We start from the raw sequence: 16778 nt of genomic DNA on the forward strand, positions 1-16778 counted from the left end.
ACAAGCAAGGACAGGCAGACCGACCAGAAGCCCTTGGTTGATGAGGAAGGAAGGAAGCAAGCAAGGAATTGCCCAGGAGGCTGACGGCTGAGCTGAAACATCTTCTGTTTCCCTTTGTCCATGAGGCTCGATTAAAGACAAGGAATACTCTAGAAATCAATGGGAAAGATATCCTTGAGTGAGGATTAGAAAATAAAAAAATAAAATAAAAGACAAGGAACAGCTCTAGCCAGTTTGGCTCAGTGGTTAGGTTGCAAGCTCAACCCCCAGCCCATCGGGGTGCATGGAGGAGGCCAGCCAATCGATGTGTCTCTCTTGCATCAATGTTTCTCTCTGTCTCTCCCTTCCCTTCCACTCTTTATAATAATCCTCAGGTAAGGATTAATAGCAACAACAAAAAGACAAGGAATAAAAAGTAGGTTCTCTCCCAACTCCTAAAACTTACCAGAAATACCAGATTGCGCCAGTTTGGTTCAGTGGTTAGTGTGTCAGCCCATAGACTGAAGGGTCGCTAGTTCACTTCCGGTCCAGGGCATGCACCTCGGTACCTCAGTTGTAGGCTTGGTCCCTGGCCCCAGTCGGGGTGCCTGCGGGAGGTGGCCAATCGATGTGTCTCTCTCACATCAATGTTTTTCTTTCTCTGTCTGTCCCCCTCCCTTCCATTCTCTAAAACAATCAATGGGAAAAATATCCTTGGGTGATGATTAGCAAAAAAAAGAAATAGCAGGTTGCATGTTTAGTGCTGGTATCTGACATGTCCCATGTACGCCTGTGGTGGGGAACTGGGCCTGTTCACTCTCATGTGTCCTATTCCATGTGCCCTTGCCCTTGCCATGGTGCCAGGAGGTCTCGCTGGTCCTTCCGCATAACCAGAGCGGATTTCATGTGTTCCCTTTCTGCACTCATGTCCCCATCTTCTCTGCACACACTTGATTTAGGAATCTCATTACCAATTCTATCCCCCGACTTGTGAGAGCTGCTCGATGAACTTGGGGACTTCAGAAGGGAGCTAGCAGGACAGGTGCCCACATGGACATCTTCCACTCTCATACCTCACCGGGTCATGCTGAGCTTTTGTACCATTCCGGGTGCTGACTGCCTGAGCTGATATGGCAGGCTGGCCGCTGGAGATTAGGAAAATGCCCCAGTTTCAGGACTCTTCTTTCTGGGGTAAAGCTGTTGAGGTTCACAGATCATGGGCACCTGTCAGGAGACTGGTCAGGAGACAAATACACCAGTTATGTGAACTGGAAAATGAATGGGATGAATGGCTGAGGAGGGAAAGCACTGAGGAATCCAGGGCCAGTTCTGATCAGGGAGGTGGAGATGGTCACTGCCCACTGAGAGGACTGGAGTTCAGGGAAAATCCCGGGGGTGGGGAGCGCTGGGTCTCCTGCATTCAGCTGGTGACCTGCTGGAATCTGTGTCCAGAGCCGCAGAAACAGAAAGACTTGTTTTTGTGGACCTCAGTCTCACATAGCAAGGCTTGGAGTGGTGGGCTTGGAGAAGCTGCAACACCTAGAACACGGGCTTCCCCACATTCATGGGTTCAAGTGTAGGTATTTTCATTGTCCTATTTCCTTATGTCATTGAAGAGAAACCACCGTGGAAGAGCCGAGTGCCCTCGGACCCACTGATGGGAAGTTCGTCTTAGGCCCACATCTTACGGTGGAGGTGATCTGTATGTGAGTGGATCTGCAGTCTGAGGGCTGCGTGGGGTATATCCCTCCTACCCAGATACAGAACCCCCAACAAGCAGAAGCAGCATTCACAGCTGTGCTCCCGAATTCAACACAGTCTCTGTGGCTGCAGCATTTCAGGAATATGGGAGAACCTAAGAGTTGAAAGTGTGCCAGAGAGAATGAGACGCCCATCAAAAATGTTGGTGACCTTTCAAAGAATCTAGAATGAATGTAGCTACAGTTTCCTACAAGCTCTCATGCTTAGTTTTCTTCCACAATGGAATATTATAAAAGGAAATTTGGGCCGATTTAATTATTAGACAAGAAAAATCTTAAGCAGTGAAACTAACTGTAGAGATATGCATTTTATAACAGGAGGCATCTAGATGGAGATGTTATAATTTGGCAAATGAAGTAAATGGACACATGAAACAAACAAGTTGAAGGAAGAAATCAAGCTTTTTCAAGAAGGATTTTCCCACACTGCTTAAGACAAAGAATAAAGAAGTACTTTGTTAGCTAAGCTTTTGTAGCCCATTCCCATCCAGACACAATCTTTAATGGTATTTTTGTGGATATAAACTTTTAACAATATGTTTTATGTCTAAGCTGACCAACTGGGGAAATGGAAACACTGAACAAAAAAATCTTGGTTTTTAAGCTATATTTTGTACATTATGTTCTTGGTGCTGCTTCTCCTGTAGCCAGCCCTCGAAGCACAGTGCTGACTTGGCGGCTGCTGGCTTCAGTGGGAAATGGCTATGGGGACAGTTTGTCTTCGTTTGTGGGATCTGTTGATGACACCAGTGCCTCTGGTATCTGTGAGGACTTGCCATCCCCATTCAGGGACAGTCTCATGTCATCCAACCATTTCCTACTTTGGAAATATACAGTGGGTAGTGCAGTCCAATTGATGATGAATTTCTGCACTTTTAGGAAGAGAAGGTAAATATTATGTACAGATATGAGTGGGTATAAGTGGACATGTGACAGAACAAGGGACATTGAGAACAGAACTGACTGCAACACTTAGTTTCAATCACAATGCCCCTGTAGAAATTAAGAGGAATGAACCTGTGAGAAATTATTTTGGCAAGTAATGTTGAAAAATACTCTTGCCCTAGCCGATTTTTCTCAGTGGTTAGAGCATTAGCCCTCGGACTGAAGAAGGGTTCCGGGTTCTAATCTGGTCAAGGTCACTTACCTCAGTTGCAAGCTCAATCCCCGGCCCTGGGGTGTGTGCAGGAGGCAACCACTCGATGTGTCTCTTTCACATGGATGTTTCTCTCTCTGTCTTTACCCCTCATTTCCACTCTCCCTAAAAATAAATGGGAAAATATCCTCAGATGAGGATTTAACAAACCAAAAAGAACTTTTAAAGTTTGGTATCTTTAACTTTCATTTTAGAAAAGATAGTGAGTTTTCATACTTTTTGGCAGGAGAAATTAGTTATCACTTGCCATTTTGAGGGACATGCCCCTTCATGGAAAGCAGGGGTTCTGTCTCATCTGCGTCCTTCCCATTGTATACACTGGCTGGGCACAGAGTCCTGGATGAAGGGATTTGGGAGGGTGTCAGCTCTCTCAGCCAGATATCTGCTCTGGGATGCAGACAGGACACCTGGTATCGACCTTGGAAACTAGCCTGGCCAGGCATCATGCAGACTGTTATTTCATTTCATCCCCATCAACCCTTCCAGGTAAGAACGGTATTTATTTTTCAAATGAGGAAAACCCAGGCTCAATTCCGGTCAAGGACACATAACCTCAGTTGCAGGCTCGAGGTATACACACACACACACACACACACACACACACACACACACATTTAAAAAGAAAAATAAATGAAAAATTAAACTGTCTCTTCTAGTTTAGTCTTCTTGAGGTTTAGAAATAACTGGTGAACATCTTCCTCAAATTCTTTACATACTTGGAAACTGTACTTATGTCACTGCCAGGACAGAGGGCCTGTTTGGAGAACCTTTCTTGGCCTACAGCCAGAATCATACCTCATCAGCCCGTCACAACTGTTCTTGATGATTTGCCCATCTTTTATAAGTTACATCAGATTGGACTTAATTATTTATAGTCATAACCAGAGGTTTTGTCCCAGTTATTAAGTGACTTGTTCATTCATTAATCTGAACACCTACCATGTAAACAACTCTGTCCTTTTTTTATAATTTGAGTTGAAGTGTCAAGAATCATGTAGCATTTTATCCTCAAGGAAAACTTGTTGAAAGTCTCTACATGTGTGGAGATTTGTTAACTATTGGACAAAATTCAAAATATGGTTCCTGCTGTCCCAAAACATGGTCTAAGAAATTCTCTCCTTTTTTTTTTTTTTTGTATTCAATCTTTTGTAAAATGATTTTTTTATAAAGTAAACTGGACGGATGTGTGTTTAGTGTTGTGGGTTCATGGAGAGCAGCGCTCTATTCTCTGGAAAACTGAATTTCTGTGCAGTGACCCACAGCCAGCAACTCAATGCCACTGTGTAGGCACTGGACCAGACTTGTGTTTTTGGGTGTTCTGTTTTGGGTAATCGTTTTAAAGAAATCTTGACAGGCTGTAGAGGGGACAGACCGGGTGGGATTTGGGCAGGTGGAGGTTGGAGAAACCTGTGGGCCAAAGGCAAGTGTTCTTGTCAAGCATGTGTGAGAGGACACATAACCTCAGTTGCAGGCTCGAGGTATACACACACACACACACACACACACACACACACACACACACATTTAAAAAGAAAAATAAATAAAAAATTAAACTGTCTCTTCTTGTTTAGTCTTCTTGAGGTTTAGAAATAACTGGTGAACATCTTCCTCAAATTCTTGACGCAGAACCATCAGTGAGAGGACCAGCTGCTCTGTGATGAATGAGCTGTGTGCTTTTTAAGTCTCGGGTCAGTGACACCTCAGAGATTAATGTGAAAGGTAGAGGTCAGTTTTCATGAACTCCAAGGGCTTTTTACCTTACTTTCCTGGTAACTACTTGTCAAGGTGTAGTTTCCACAGTAAAATGCACACACCTTCCCCGAGCACCCGGGTGGGTATTGCAAGTGTGCCCCACGCTGGTACCACTGCCCAGGTTAGGGTGCGTAGGCTCCCTGCCAACCAGTTAGTTTTGATACCCCTCTCTCTGCTACCACAAAATGGTTTTGCCAGACCTTGAGTTTCATATAAATGTCATCAGAGTGTATACTCTGTGAGACTTGTATGCATTGCTGCCTGTTGTTAACACCTTATGTCAGGTCTTTATTAATTCACTTGGTAAACCAGAGTCTCATCTGGAGGATGTGCTGTGTTCATAGACTGGAAGACATTGACTATGTCTCTCCTTTATTTAGGCTTTAGCTTCTCTCAACATTTGTTTCATACTTTCCAGAATAACAGACTTATAGATCTTTCCGTGTATTCTGAGGTATTTTATTATTATTTTTTTTTTTGCCACTGTAAATAGCAATTTTTAGATTTCACTTTCTAGTTGTTTATTTTAGTTTATAGAAATGGAATTGCTTTTTGTGTAATAACTTTATATCATGTTACCTTACTAAATTCATTTTTAACTCCCTTAGTTTATATGTGGATTCTTCTGTTTTCAGATGCTAAGATTCTGTATTTTTAACTTTATTTAACTTTCTATTTTGAAGAAATCTCAACTTGGGGAGAAAGCAAAAATAGTACAAATAATTTTTTTCTGAAGATTTGACAACGAGCTGCCAACACTCTGCTCCAACATCGTAACCCTGCTGGTGTGTTTCCTACAAACCAGGAGGTTCTTCATCAACGTCAGTCAGGACTGTAGCACAGATCCATTCCTGCTGTCAGGTCCCTTGTGGGTCCCACTAGTGTCCTTCATAACACAGGGCCCAATCCACTGTCTCTAGTGTCCAGCCTGTGACTTTCATGACCTTGACATTTCTGAAGATCACAGCAGTTCCCTTGTAGATGACTTCACTGTTTCCTCATGATTGGATTTTGGTGTTATGGACAGAATGTTTGTGTCCCCCAAAATTCATATGTTGAAACATACCCCCCCCCCGCCCAGTGTGATGGTTTTAGCAGGTGAGGCCTTAGGTAGATGATTAGGTCATGTGGTGCAGCCCTTGTGAATGGGGTTAGTGCCCTTTTAAAAGGGAACCCAGAGAGCTCCCTGCCCCTTCCACCATGGAGCACACAGGGAGAAGGTGCTGCCTAGGTAGGACCCAGGAAGTGGGACCTCACCAGACATGGAATCTGTATGGACCTTGATCTTGGACTTTCAGCCTTGAAAGCTGTGAGAAGTAAATTTCTATTGTTCAAAGGTCTGTGGTATAACAGCCCGACAGACCAAGACTCAGAGCTGGCACAGAAAGGATGCTGGGTTCTCACTGCATCCGGTCATGTGGCATACAGTTTCAATTTGTCCCATTTCTGGTGATGTTCACTTTGACCACTTGGTTGAGGTGGTGCCTGCCAGGTTTCTCCACAGTAAAATTACTCTTCTTCCCTCTGTAATTAGCACTTTGTGAGGAGGTTCTTAGAAATCACTTGACCATTTCATTGCTGCTCAGACTCTGTTCATTCATTGCTGTACATCAGTGTGGACTCGTGCGTTCCTGTCCATCAGTGGATTCTCTCCACTGTGTCACTCTCCTCTGAGGCTCCGTTTGTCCAGATTTGACCAGTGGGAATTGGTCTGTGTCCTTTTGACACATCTTCATTGATCTGTGAGTGCCGCCTTACTTTGTGATGCAGAACGCTCTGGTTCATCTTCCTGCTCCAGATCTAGCATCAGCCCATCCTCTAAGGAAAGTGGCAGGTGTGAGGTGGGTGCACTTCTTCCTCTCCAAGTCCTGCTGACCCAGGACCTCTTCGTGGACGGGTGGGGGCTGTGTCCCTCTTCTTCCAAGCCACCCTCCCATGTACACATACGCTCTTGCTGTCTGGCATCCGTCACATTCTGGGCTGCTTGTCTCTATTGCCTTCCCCCCACTCCCACCCACCCCCTCACTAGGGAAAGCCCTCACTCCACCTGGGTTCCCACATCCTGCACTTGGTCCTGTATACACAGTCCCCTACACCCATACTCAGCCTACTTTTTAAATGTTTTTATTGTTTTTAGAGAAGAAGGAAGAGAGAGAGAGAGACATCAATGTGATAGAGAAACATCGATCAGCTCCCTCCCGCACGCACCCCAATCAGGGATCGAACCCACAACCTGGGTATGTGCCCTGACCAGGAATCAAACTGGCAACCTTTTGGTGTACCTGACAATGCTCCAACCAACTGAGCCACACCGGCCAGGGCTACTTTTTTGTGTTGTTGTTTTTTTTTTAAAAAAAAAAAAAAAAAAAAAAAAAAGATGTGTAGCCCTAGCTGGTTTGGCTCAGTGGATAGAGCATTGGCCTGCGGACTGAAGGGTCCCGTTTCGATTCCAGTCAAGGGCACACGCCCGGGCTGCGAGCTGGATCCCCACTGGGGGGTCTGCAGAAGGCAGCCGATCAGTGATTCTCATCATTGCTGTTTCTAGCTCTCTCTCCCTCTCATATTTTAAAAATAAAAAAGATGTGTAGACTTAAAAAAACAGGTTAGTACATGCTCATGATATAAAATAAAGAAGGATATGCAGTCACACGGTTCATTTTTCTGAATCGCCAGCATTGTTGTTCCTGTGCTCCCTTCCAAGAGTCTCTGCACACTTCCTCACATGCACATCAATATACTATTCTGTGTTTATATCCCCCACTCTAGGGTTAAAGTTAGGGTTAGGTTTAGTGATAAGGTGATGGCTAGGATTAGGTATACATCATGGGCACTGCTCTTCACCGTGCTCTTTTTCTACGTTGGTCATAGGGAGTATCCTTTGTCTAACTGCCCTTTGTGGCATTGGGTGTGCCACAGTTCATTACCTGTCCTGTGCTGGCAGACTTAGGGTATGTTTAATCACTTGCTATTGGAGGCATTATTGGAGCAGGTCTTATTTATCTGCATGTTTTTGCACCTGTGAAATACTTGTTAGAAGTGGGGATTCTAAGAGAATGGTGTGGATATGGACATTTAGTAGGTAGTTCCTGGCCTCCACAGGGTTTGCTCCAGCCAGCCCTGTGGGCAAATGAATGCCTTTGCCACACTCCCCAACACATGCATTCAGACTTAGAGTTCTGCCAACCCGATTAACAAAACATGGAATTTCAGCTTCATTTTTATTTTCTTATTAGAGGCCCGGTGCACGAATTCATGCACAGGTAAATTCCCTCGGGGTGGCCTGTGGAAATCAGGCCCCAGCTTGCACCCCCAGCCTCGCAGCCCCACCTGGCACCCCGCCTTGGTCTGGCGTCCTCCCCTCACCTGCTCCACCATCCCTCCTGCGGGGTGATCGGTTGGGGCCAGGCCCCCTGCCCAGCTCCCTCAGCTTCTGGGAGCCGGGTGGTGGCCCCGCCCCTCACCACTGCCACTGGTCGCTGTCTTCAGGGCAATGGGCGGGCAATCAGGCCCCTGCTCACACCCGCCATGTTCCGCGCCGCCCCTGGTGGTCAGCACACGTCATAGCGAGTGGTCGAATTCCCGGTCTCCTAGTTGAAGTCCTGGGTCAAATGTCCGCCCAAGGGGAAATTTGCATATTAGGCTTTTATTACATAGGATATCTCATAATGTGTTTGTGTGTGTTTAAACACCATTTAGTTTTCTGTTTTGTGAACAGCCTGTTCTTTTGCCCTTTTTAAAATTCAGCTCTAATCTTGTTACTGATTTGTGCAGTTTGCTGTGTTTTAAGGAAATTAGCCCTTTGTGATAGGAGCAGTAAATGTTTTTCCCTATTTGTCTTTGAAAAAGTCTTTTGAGTTTACAGTGCTTCTTTCTTGGGAGATGTTTTTGATCTTCATGTTTTCAGTCTCTCAAACCTCCTATTACGGCTTTTAGCTTCTGGAGTGTACTGAGAATGGCCTTCTCCCCACCCACAGTATAAAACAAAATTATCTCATTGCAGCACTTTGATGAATAGACATGTTTGTGTTTAAATGTTTTACTCATCTTGAAATTATGATATGAAGTAAGTCTACAACCTTATTTTTTCCAGATGGATACGCAATAGTATTCATTGAAAAAAATCTGTTTTTCTCCCACTGATTGATTTAAAATGTCACTTTTATCAGACACTTCACTTTCTTATATATTTGGATATATTTCTTCACCTCCTATTCTCTTCTGTTGATTTGTCTTTGTAGATGTGTACAAGTACCAAACATTTCAATTATGGTTTTCAACATTTTGAATATCTATAAGGCTAGTCCTCCCCTATTTTTCTTTTTTCAGAGTTTTCTTGGCCATTTTTGCATTTAAAAAATATATGTCAACTGTAGAATCAGCCTATCAGCTACCTCAGAATCCTGTTAGGACAGCAGATTATTCAAGAAGACCCAACGTCTCTGTGGGGAAGTTTCTACCCGAGAACATGGCGTGGCCGCCACCTCTTCATGCCTCTTCACTGTCCCCCTTTTCTCTCTCAGAATAGTGATTTGAAAATTATCTCCATAAAGCTTTCTTTTAGTGTTAAACTTATTCCAAGGTTACAATGTGGTTATTTCTTCCTTTCTGTCCTGAAAATGGTGGTTAATTGTATATGTGAAGGCTGTTGATATCTGTATAAGTTTTTCTCTCTACCTAATGGAATTCCTTCTTTTCCATGGCAGTTTTCTAGTTGATGTTCTTGGATTTTCAAAGTTAATTATTGTATCTGCAAATGATGGTCTTGCTTCCCCTTTTCTGATTTTTACCCCTCATTTCTTCTCTGTGTTGATGTCATTGGTAATTCAGTAGTGGTGGAGTGTGCTTTGGAGTGACCCGTCTTGTTAGATGGTAAACAATCACATCTCTTTCCTATTTTATTAAGAATTTATAACAAGAGTGGAAATGGAATTTTATCAGATGCCTTCTCAGCATCTCAGATACTGGGGCTCATCATAGGATTTTTTTCCTACAGGTCTATTAATATGATGTAGTAATAAATCTTCTAATACTATATGTTAAATTATCCTCTATCTTTTTTTTTTAAAATATATTTTATTGGTTTTTCACAGAGAGGAAGGGAGAGGGATAGAGAGCTAGGAACATCGATGAGAGAGAAACATCGACCAGCTGCCTCCTGCACGCCCCCTACCGGGGATGTGCCCGCAACCAATGTACATGCCCTCGACCAGAATCGAACCCGGGACCTTCCAGTCCGCAGACCGACGCTCTATCCACTGAGCCAAATCGGTTTCGGCAATCCTCTATCTTTTGAATAAATTTACTTGGTTATGGCTTATTACTCTTTTAGTTGTTGCTGGATTATGTTTGTTGATATTTTAGTGGGGATATTTTTATTGATACCCATAAATGGAGATGTTTCTATAGGCAGGGTGTGTGTGTGGATTTGTTTGGAGATTGGGGGTTCTTTTTCAGAAAAAAAGATTTAGAAAGGATTCCCCACTGCTTGGATCAATTTAAATAACATTGGAACTGTCTGTTTCTATATGGTTTGTAAAAACACCAGATTCTGATGATTTTGTAGGAGTTGAATATATATTTCAGGTGACACAGAGAATTCAAAATTCCTTTTCTTACCTGAACATAGGCTAATTGACTTGCAAAAACTTTTTTAGTTTAATAAAATTTACTCCAATTCAGGAGGTTAAACGCACCTACATAACATACATATGTCCATATGTGTATCCATCCATGTTGTGCATATGTGTGTATTATACATATGTATTCATGTGTGTTCACATGCATACATTATACATTTGTGTGTGATATATGTGTGTTTGTGTTATACGTGTGTGTGCGAGTGTGCATTTGTATGTTGTATGTTACACGTGTGTATATATGTGCCCATGCATGTGTGTATTATACATGTCTGTGTGTGTATATATAAATACAAATGCATGTGTCACTAAATGTATTTTTGTACCCTGACTTATGAGCTCTATCCTGGGTGTTGGACATTGCAAGATAAGGATGCATCATGAATTTGCCTGTGTGGGTCTGCACACGTAATGTGCATTGGCGTCCCTTAGCCCATTCAGCAGGTTTCCTGGAGCAAGCCCGGCTATCCTCACCAGGAGTGGAGGGCTTGGGTAGGGCTGTTAACCCCACCAGCAGATAAGGGTGGCCAGACAGCTGAAGGAGAGGGACGAGCTGAGGATAGTGGAGCAGTGGCAGCTGGTTAGGGTATTAGGTTGTTGATGGCACATCTTCCATGTGCTGGGCCTGGAGATTCAAGGTGAATGAGACAGTCTCTGTCCTTCAAATTTACCATCTAGTGGGAGAAATGTACCCACAGAGGTATAAACAGCAATGCCAGAAGTGCAGTGCTGGAGGTCAGTACCAGGTGATGTGGTAGTTAGGTGGAACTGACTGAAATTACAGGGACTTGAAAGATGAGTAACTTGCCAGGTTCTCAGAGGACATGCTGGAGGCCAGCAGAAAGAAAGTGAGGGAATTTTCCTGTGCATGAATAGCCTGGGTGTGCAGGTCACCCCTGGTGGGTGATGCCTCATAGTGTGGGGCTGTGCACTCAAACTGAGGGACTTGGGGTGTTCCTTGTAGAGCCCCCCGTGTCCCCAACTCCAGTCCTACAGCGACTTGCTCAGCTCTGTCAGCAAGGAGAATAGAGAGGGACTGCGTGGTTATCCCAGTGACATGGAGCCTATGTGGAGCATGGGCTCGCCTCTTCCCATCCCCCAGCATGTCACAGGGGCTCCTACCTGACACTTGTAAGAGGTGATGTTAGAGGATCCTGAGCCCAGGTGATTTGCTCTTTGGTCTTTATGTTGTATTTTCCATATGAGACCACCTTGCAGCTCACTTCTCATTCTGCTGAGATGCTCACTGTGCTGTGTCTCTCTGTGCTTCTTTGTTACAACAGATGCAGGTTTTATTCCTTCAAATAAGAATTCTCATTTTACCTCAGAGGGAAGGTAGGGGAGGGTGGGGACAAGGGAGATAGATCAACCAAAGGACTTGTGTGCTTGCATATGAGCCTAACCAGTGATCACGGACAACAGGGGGAGGGGGGCATGCGTGTGGGGGGGTTGGGAAGGGAACGGGGGGGGTTGATGACAAATATGTGATACCTTAATCAATAAAGTAATTAAAAAAAAAAGAATTCTCATTTTAGGAGAGTAAGCACTTCTTGGATGCACAGTTAGAAAATCTGGTGGTTAAGCCTAAAGAAACAGAGTGTCCTTTGAAACAATACACACACCCTTGCATATAGTATTTTTTAATCACAGAAATGACATGTCTATTGAAAAAAACGCAGACATTACAGAAGTTCATAAATAAGGTAAAAGTAAAAGCCCTTGACCATTCCCCATCTCCGTTCAGTCCTTTAACTGTGGCTACCTGTAAAGATGCCCGGTCCAGCCTTCCAGACTTGTTTCTATTGTATGTAAACAGGGTGTGTGGGTTCTGGGAAATGGAATCATATTTCTTACACTGTATAGACATAAAAACATTTTTTCTTGACTAAACTATAGCCCTGGACTTTATTCCATGATGGTATATGCAGGGATCTGTGTTCTTTTTAAGGGTTGCACAATTTTCAATTATGGTTGCACCATTGTTTAGTTTACCAGTTCATTACTGAGTTTGTCCTGATATTTAGCTCTGTATATTTGAGTGAGAATATCTATAGGAGAGCCCTAGCTGATTGCTCAGTGGTTAGAGCATTGGCCCATGAACTGAAGGACTCTTTGATTCTGATCAAGGGCACATACCTCAGTTGCAGGCTCAATCCCCAGCACCGGTCGGGACCCATGCAGGAGGCAACCAATCAATGTGTGTCTCTGATATCAATTTTTCTCTCTGTCTCTCCCATCCCTTCCACTCTCTAAAAATCAATGGAAAAACTATCCTTGGGTGAAGATTAACAAAACAAAACAAAAGAATATCTGTAGGAGAAAGTTCTAAAACTAGAATTGCTAAGGCAAATGTATTTTATACACTTTAAATTTTGAGGTGTTTTCAAACGAGCCCAGAAGGTCATGTGAACTGTGGTCCCAGCAGTGTGTGTGGACATGGCTGTGTTCCTACTGTTTTACTTCATTAGTTATTAGAGGGCTTGAGTGTCCTTTGTATTTTCTCACTCGATTCATAAAAGCAATATGAGATAAATGGTTGTTTTTTTCAGTTTGGTTCTAGAATGTCTTTCTATTCACTGAGCAAATCAAATTTGTCATTCTTTCTTTTGTGCTAATCTTAGGAAGACTTTATTTACCCGAAGATTATAGAAATATCCCCCTTAGTTTTGTTCTAGTCTTCAGTCCACTGGAATTTAGAGCTGATTGCCCCACCTCATTTGAGAATGGCCCATGCTCTTCTCATAAGCATGAAATGCTGCCAAATAACTTATTCACTGGGATTTTATGCAAACATGGACTCTGAGATCCGCCTTTTTAGTAAATATCAGAATTTGATAAAATATTTACCAAGACTAAAAATGGTTTCTGTAGCCCTAAGTTTACAAAGAAATATGACTAAAGACACTGAGAATGTAAAATTGAAGGAATTTTTTAGCTTTATTTAAATGGTGTCAGTTTCTGAGCACAAAGAGCCCAAGACTCATTTTATTTGCTTTGTGACAGTTCTTATTTTGTTTTACTTTTTATTTTCTTGTTAATCTCCACCTGAGGTTATTTTTTTTCCATTGATTTTTTAGAGTGGAAAGGAGAGGGAAAGACAGGCACAGAGAGAGAGACATCCATGTGAGAGAGACACATCAATTGGTTGCCTCCTACATGCGTCCCAACCAGGATCCCAGGACCGGGGATCCAACTTGCAACCCAGGCATGTGCCCTTGATCGCAATCCAACCTGAGATCCTTCAGGCCAACGCTCTATCCACTGAACCACACCGGCTAGGGCTACTTTGTGACAGTTCTGAAGCCCTCCTAGAAGAACCGTGAAACAAGAAATTAACTGTAATAAAGTTCGTGTGCAGGAAGTAGCCTTATGCTACACCGTGTTTAAAGTCTTCGTTGTTTAAAGTCATATAATCCTCTATATGCTTTTTCTCACCTGTCCCACCACAGCCTAAATGTGACGGCCAGGTTTTACTGACACAAGTGTGGAGGCGTTTGAATCTGATAGAATGTGACTACTTCGGGTTGGAGTTTCAAAACATCCCATCCTACTGGGTAGGTGCTTCTCATTCATTTGGAAATAGCTCTGGGTGTGTTGTAGGACCCTCCCCACATCCACGGGTCACTGAGAGCCTTTGAGTATGACTATAGTTATTTTCTTGTTAGTAGCATACTTACTAAATAGAGAAGTTATTTCATGGATTTGCTCTCTTCTTAAATCCTCTTTAGATTTGGCTTGAACCTATGAAACCCATCAGTAGGCAAGTACGAAGTAAGTCCCTTTTTTTTTAACTCCTTAAAATTCTGTTCACTCAAAGTGCTTTGTTTTTGTTCTTGACTGTTCAAATCTGAGGCATGATGAGATGTTCCCTGTCACCATTCTGGATAGCCATGAGGGGTGCTCCAGCAGCAGATGGACCTGGAGGTCAAGGTGCTGTTTAATGCGGGGGCGGGGGGCAGTGCTTTCACTCTGGTTCTAGGTTACTTGCCTCGCATTTGGAAGCAATATGCAAAAATAGGTATGCAGTTTCTCTTTAAGTTATGACATGACACTGAGATTCTTCCTTTAATTGGCATTAATAAAATAGTTAATACCGTTCTGTAAGTATAAACATAATTTTAATTGTAAACATAATTATTTTTGTTAGTCTCTTAATTAAATTTTTAAAATTTCCTTAGTACTAAACTGAGGAAGAAAGGACTTGAGGAGTAACTTTGTTATTCACTGATGAGCTAAGGCCATTTTGGTTGCCATAACATTTTAACAAACAGTTCCCCTTTTTTTGGTGAAAATTACATGATTATGTTATTATAACATTTCAATAAAGCTGAGATACTTAAATGAGCTAAACGATAATCACGTTGTTCCAATTCAGTATAGTGAGTGATGAAAACATTTTTCTTTCAGTAAAGTATATAAGGAATTCAAAAATAATTTTTTATTATTACTACTTAATTGTGTAAATACCTTAACTTTTTAACATAAAAAAATATATTTAAAATGTTTAATGTGCAATTTCTTCAAGTTTTCTTGCGTAATCTCCATTTAACACAAGAGTTTTAAAATTTTTCTTTACTGTATATGACTGGTACTTAGGACTCATAATTTCATGCATAGGAAATTTCTTAATATCATCTCATTTGGAAAGATTTGCTTTAACAGTCCATTTGAAAGTACTAGCTCAACTATATCATAATACATGGAAAGATAGCAACTACAATACAGAGAGATGGCCTTATATGTGACGTTTAATTTTTTTTTTTTTTATAGGGCCAAAGAATGCAATGCTTCGCCTAGCAGTAAAATTTTTTCCACCCGATCCGGGTCAGTTGCAGGAGGAGTACACACGGTAAAGAGCCTGTTCTGAACTGAGGCCACTGTCAGCAGGGCCTTAAATTCACCTGTGTTTCCCACAGCACCTGGCTTATCAGATGTTCAGGGCATATTTATTCAAAGAATGAATGAGCCCAGTATATACATAAAAACTGTGATCTGTATGTATTAGTGAAAAGAAGCATTCTGGCAGTTAACCATTGCACAAACACAAATGGACATAAATTTATACATATACATAAAGTTCTTAGGAATTTTACCCATATATTTACTAGTACTTCTTTAACAATAAAATACACTTAATTAGGAGAAGTACCTAGTATGTGAGACCCCATGAATAGGTAGGGCAGACACTTCTGGTGACTTCTTTTCTGCAACTCCTGAATTCATGCTCGATTCTTTGCAGAAATAATTGAAAGAAAACATTAAAAGTTGTTTTATCTGGGCAATAAGATTATAGAAGATTTTTACCTTATGTTTTATGTACCAGTTTTGTAATGAGAATAAAGCAACAACCTAAAACAACTCACAGCCCAAGGTCAGGTGTGAGCTGAATAGGACAACTATTTAGCCCTCAGACAAAACATGGACTTGTCCTAGATGTCTTAGGAACCTCTCTCTGCAGTTTTCACAGGTAATTTACCATCAGAAAAGTAGACTGTCAGTCTGAGGAAATGTCCAAGATCACATTTGTTCACCTCTCGCTATATAGGTGAGGAAATGACCCCAAGGATGGTAAAGAGTTTTTATGGTACAGAATGTATCTCAATGACATATTAAATACCTGACACCAAAAAAAAAAAAAAAATCCCTTTTAAGGTAATAGCTTCTAAATATATTTAGACCTTGAAAATGATGAATAACAGAAAGTGTTACCTAATTCAGCATCATGGGCCCAAGCCATGTTTATGCAGAAGGTCCTTGGTTTATTCATTAAAAAAAAGTACTCACTTGGGACAAGTGAAGAAAAACATTGAAATGAAGCTATGTAGAGTAAAAGTAGCCCCTCATTCCTTGCACCACATTCTGCCCAGAAGCTTAGACCCCGGCATGTTCCAGCAATACATAGCCACCTAGTACAGCGGCAGTCTGTGCATATGAAACTTGGGGGGGATATTGTTACCTGCACATCCATAGCCTGCATGGACATCTTTCCCTATTAGTATATACTGTATATATGGCTGCTATCTAATTTATGTAACCATTCTTATATATTAGTTCATATTTAGGTTATTTCCAATTTTTCTCTCTTATAATGCTACAAATAAACATCCTTCTCCACATATCTTTGTGAACTCTGGAAATATTTCTGTTGGAATTGTTGGGTTAAGGGGTATGCACATTTTTTTTTCTTTTTATTGAATATATTGGGGTGACACAAGTTAATGAAATCATATAGGTTTCAGGTACATGATTCCACAACAAATTATCTCTACACTGTATTGTGTGTTCATCACCCCCAATCAAAACTCCTTCCATCACCATTTATCCCCCCTATACCCTCCTCCACCTCCTCCCACCCCAGGGGGTACACACATGTAAATTTTAAGTGAATGCAGTACATTTTAAGATATCACACTAAAATGTGAATTCCAATGGGGGGAGAGAGAGTTTGTCTTGTTCACCATCATATTTCCAGATCCAGGAAATCTGGAATACAAT

The 16778-nt window shown here is 42.0% G+C and overlaps 1 protein-coding gene across 8 annotated transcripts in view; it reads left to right on the forward strand.

The window, feature by feature from the left end:
* FARP2 (FERM, ARH/RhoGEF and pleckstrin domain protein 2) overlaps window positions 1–16778 on the forward strand; it is a 100322-nt gene that overhangs the window by 35292 nt on the left and 48252 nt on the right. For all 8 annotated transcript variants that reach the window (XM_079782273.1, XM_079782274.1, XM_079782270.1 and 5 more), the window contains exons 3-5: window positions 13733–13837; window positions 14012–14054; window positions 15054–15132. In XM_079782273.1, the coding sequence (XP_079638399.1) occupies window positions 13733–13837; window positions 14012–14054; window positions 15054–15132 (227 nt within the window). The remainder of the gene's footprint in view (window positions 1–13732; window positions 13838–14011; window positions 14055–15053; window positions 15133–16778) is intronic.

The sequence above is a fragment of the Cnephaeus nilssonii genome (assembly GCF_951640355.1).
Source record: "Cnephaeus nilssonii genome assembly, chromosome: 10".
Classification (NCBI taxonomy): domain Eukaryota; kingdom Metazoa; phylum Chordata; class Mammalia; order Chiroptera; family Vespertilionidae; genus Cnephaeus; species Cnephaeus nilssonii.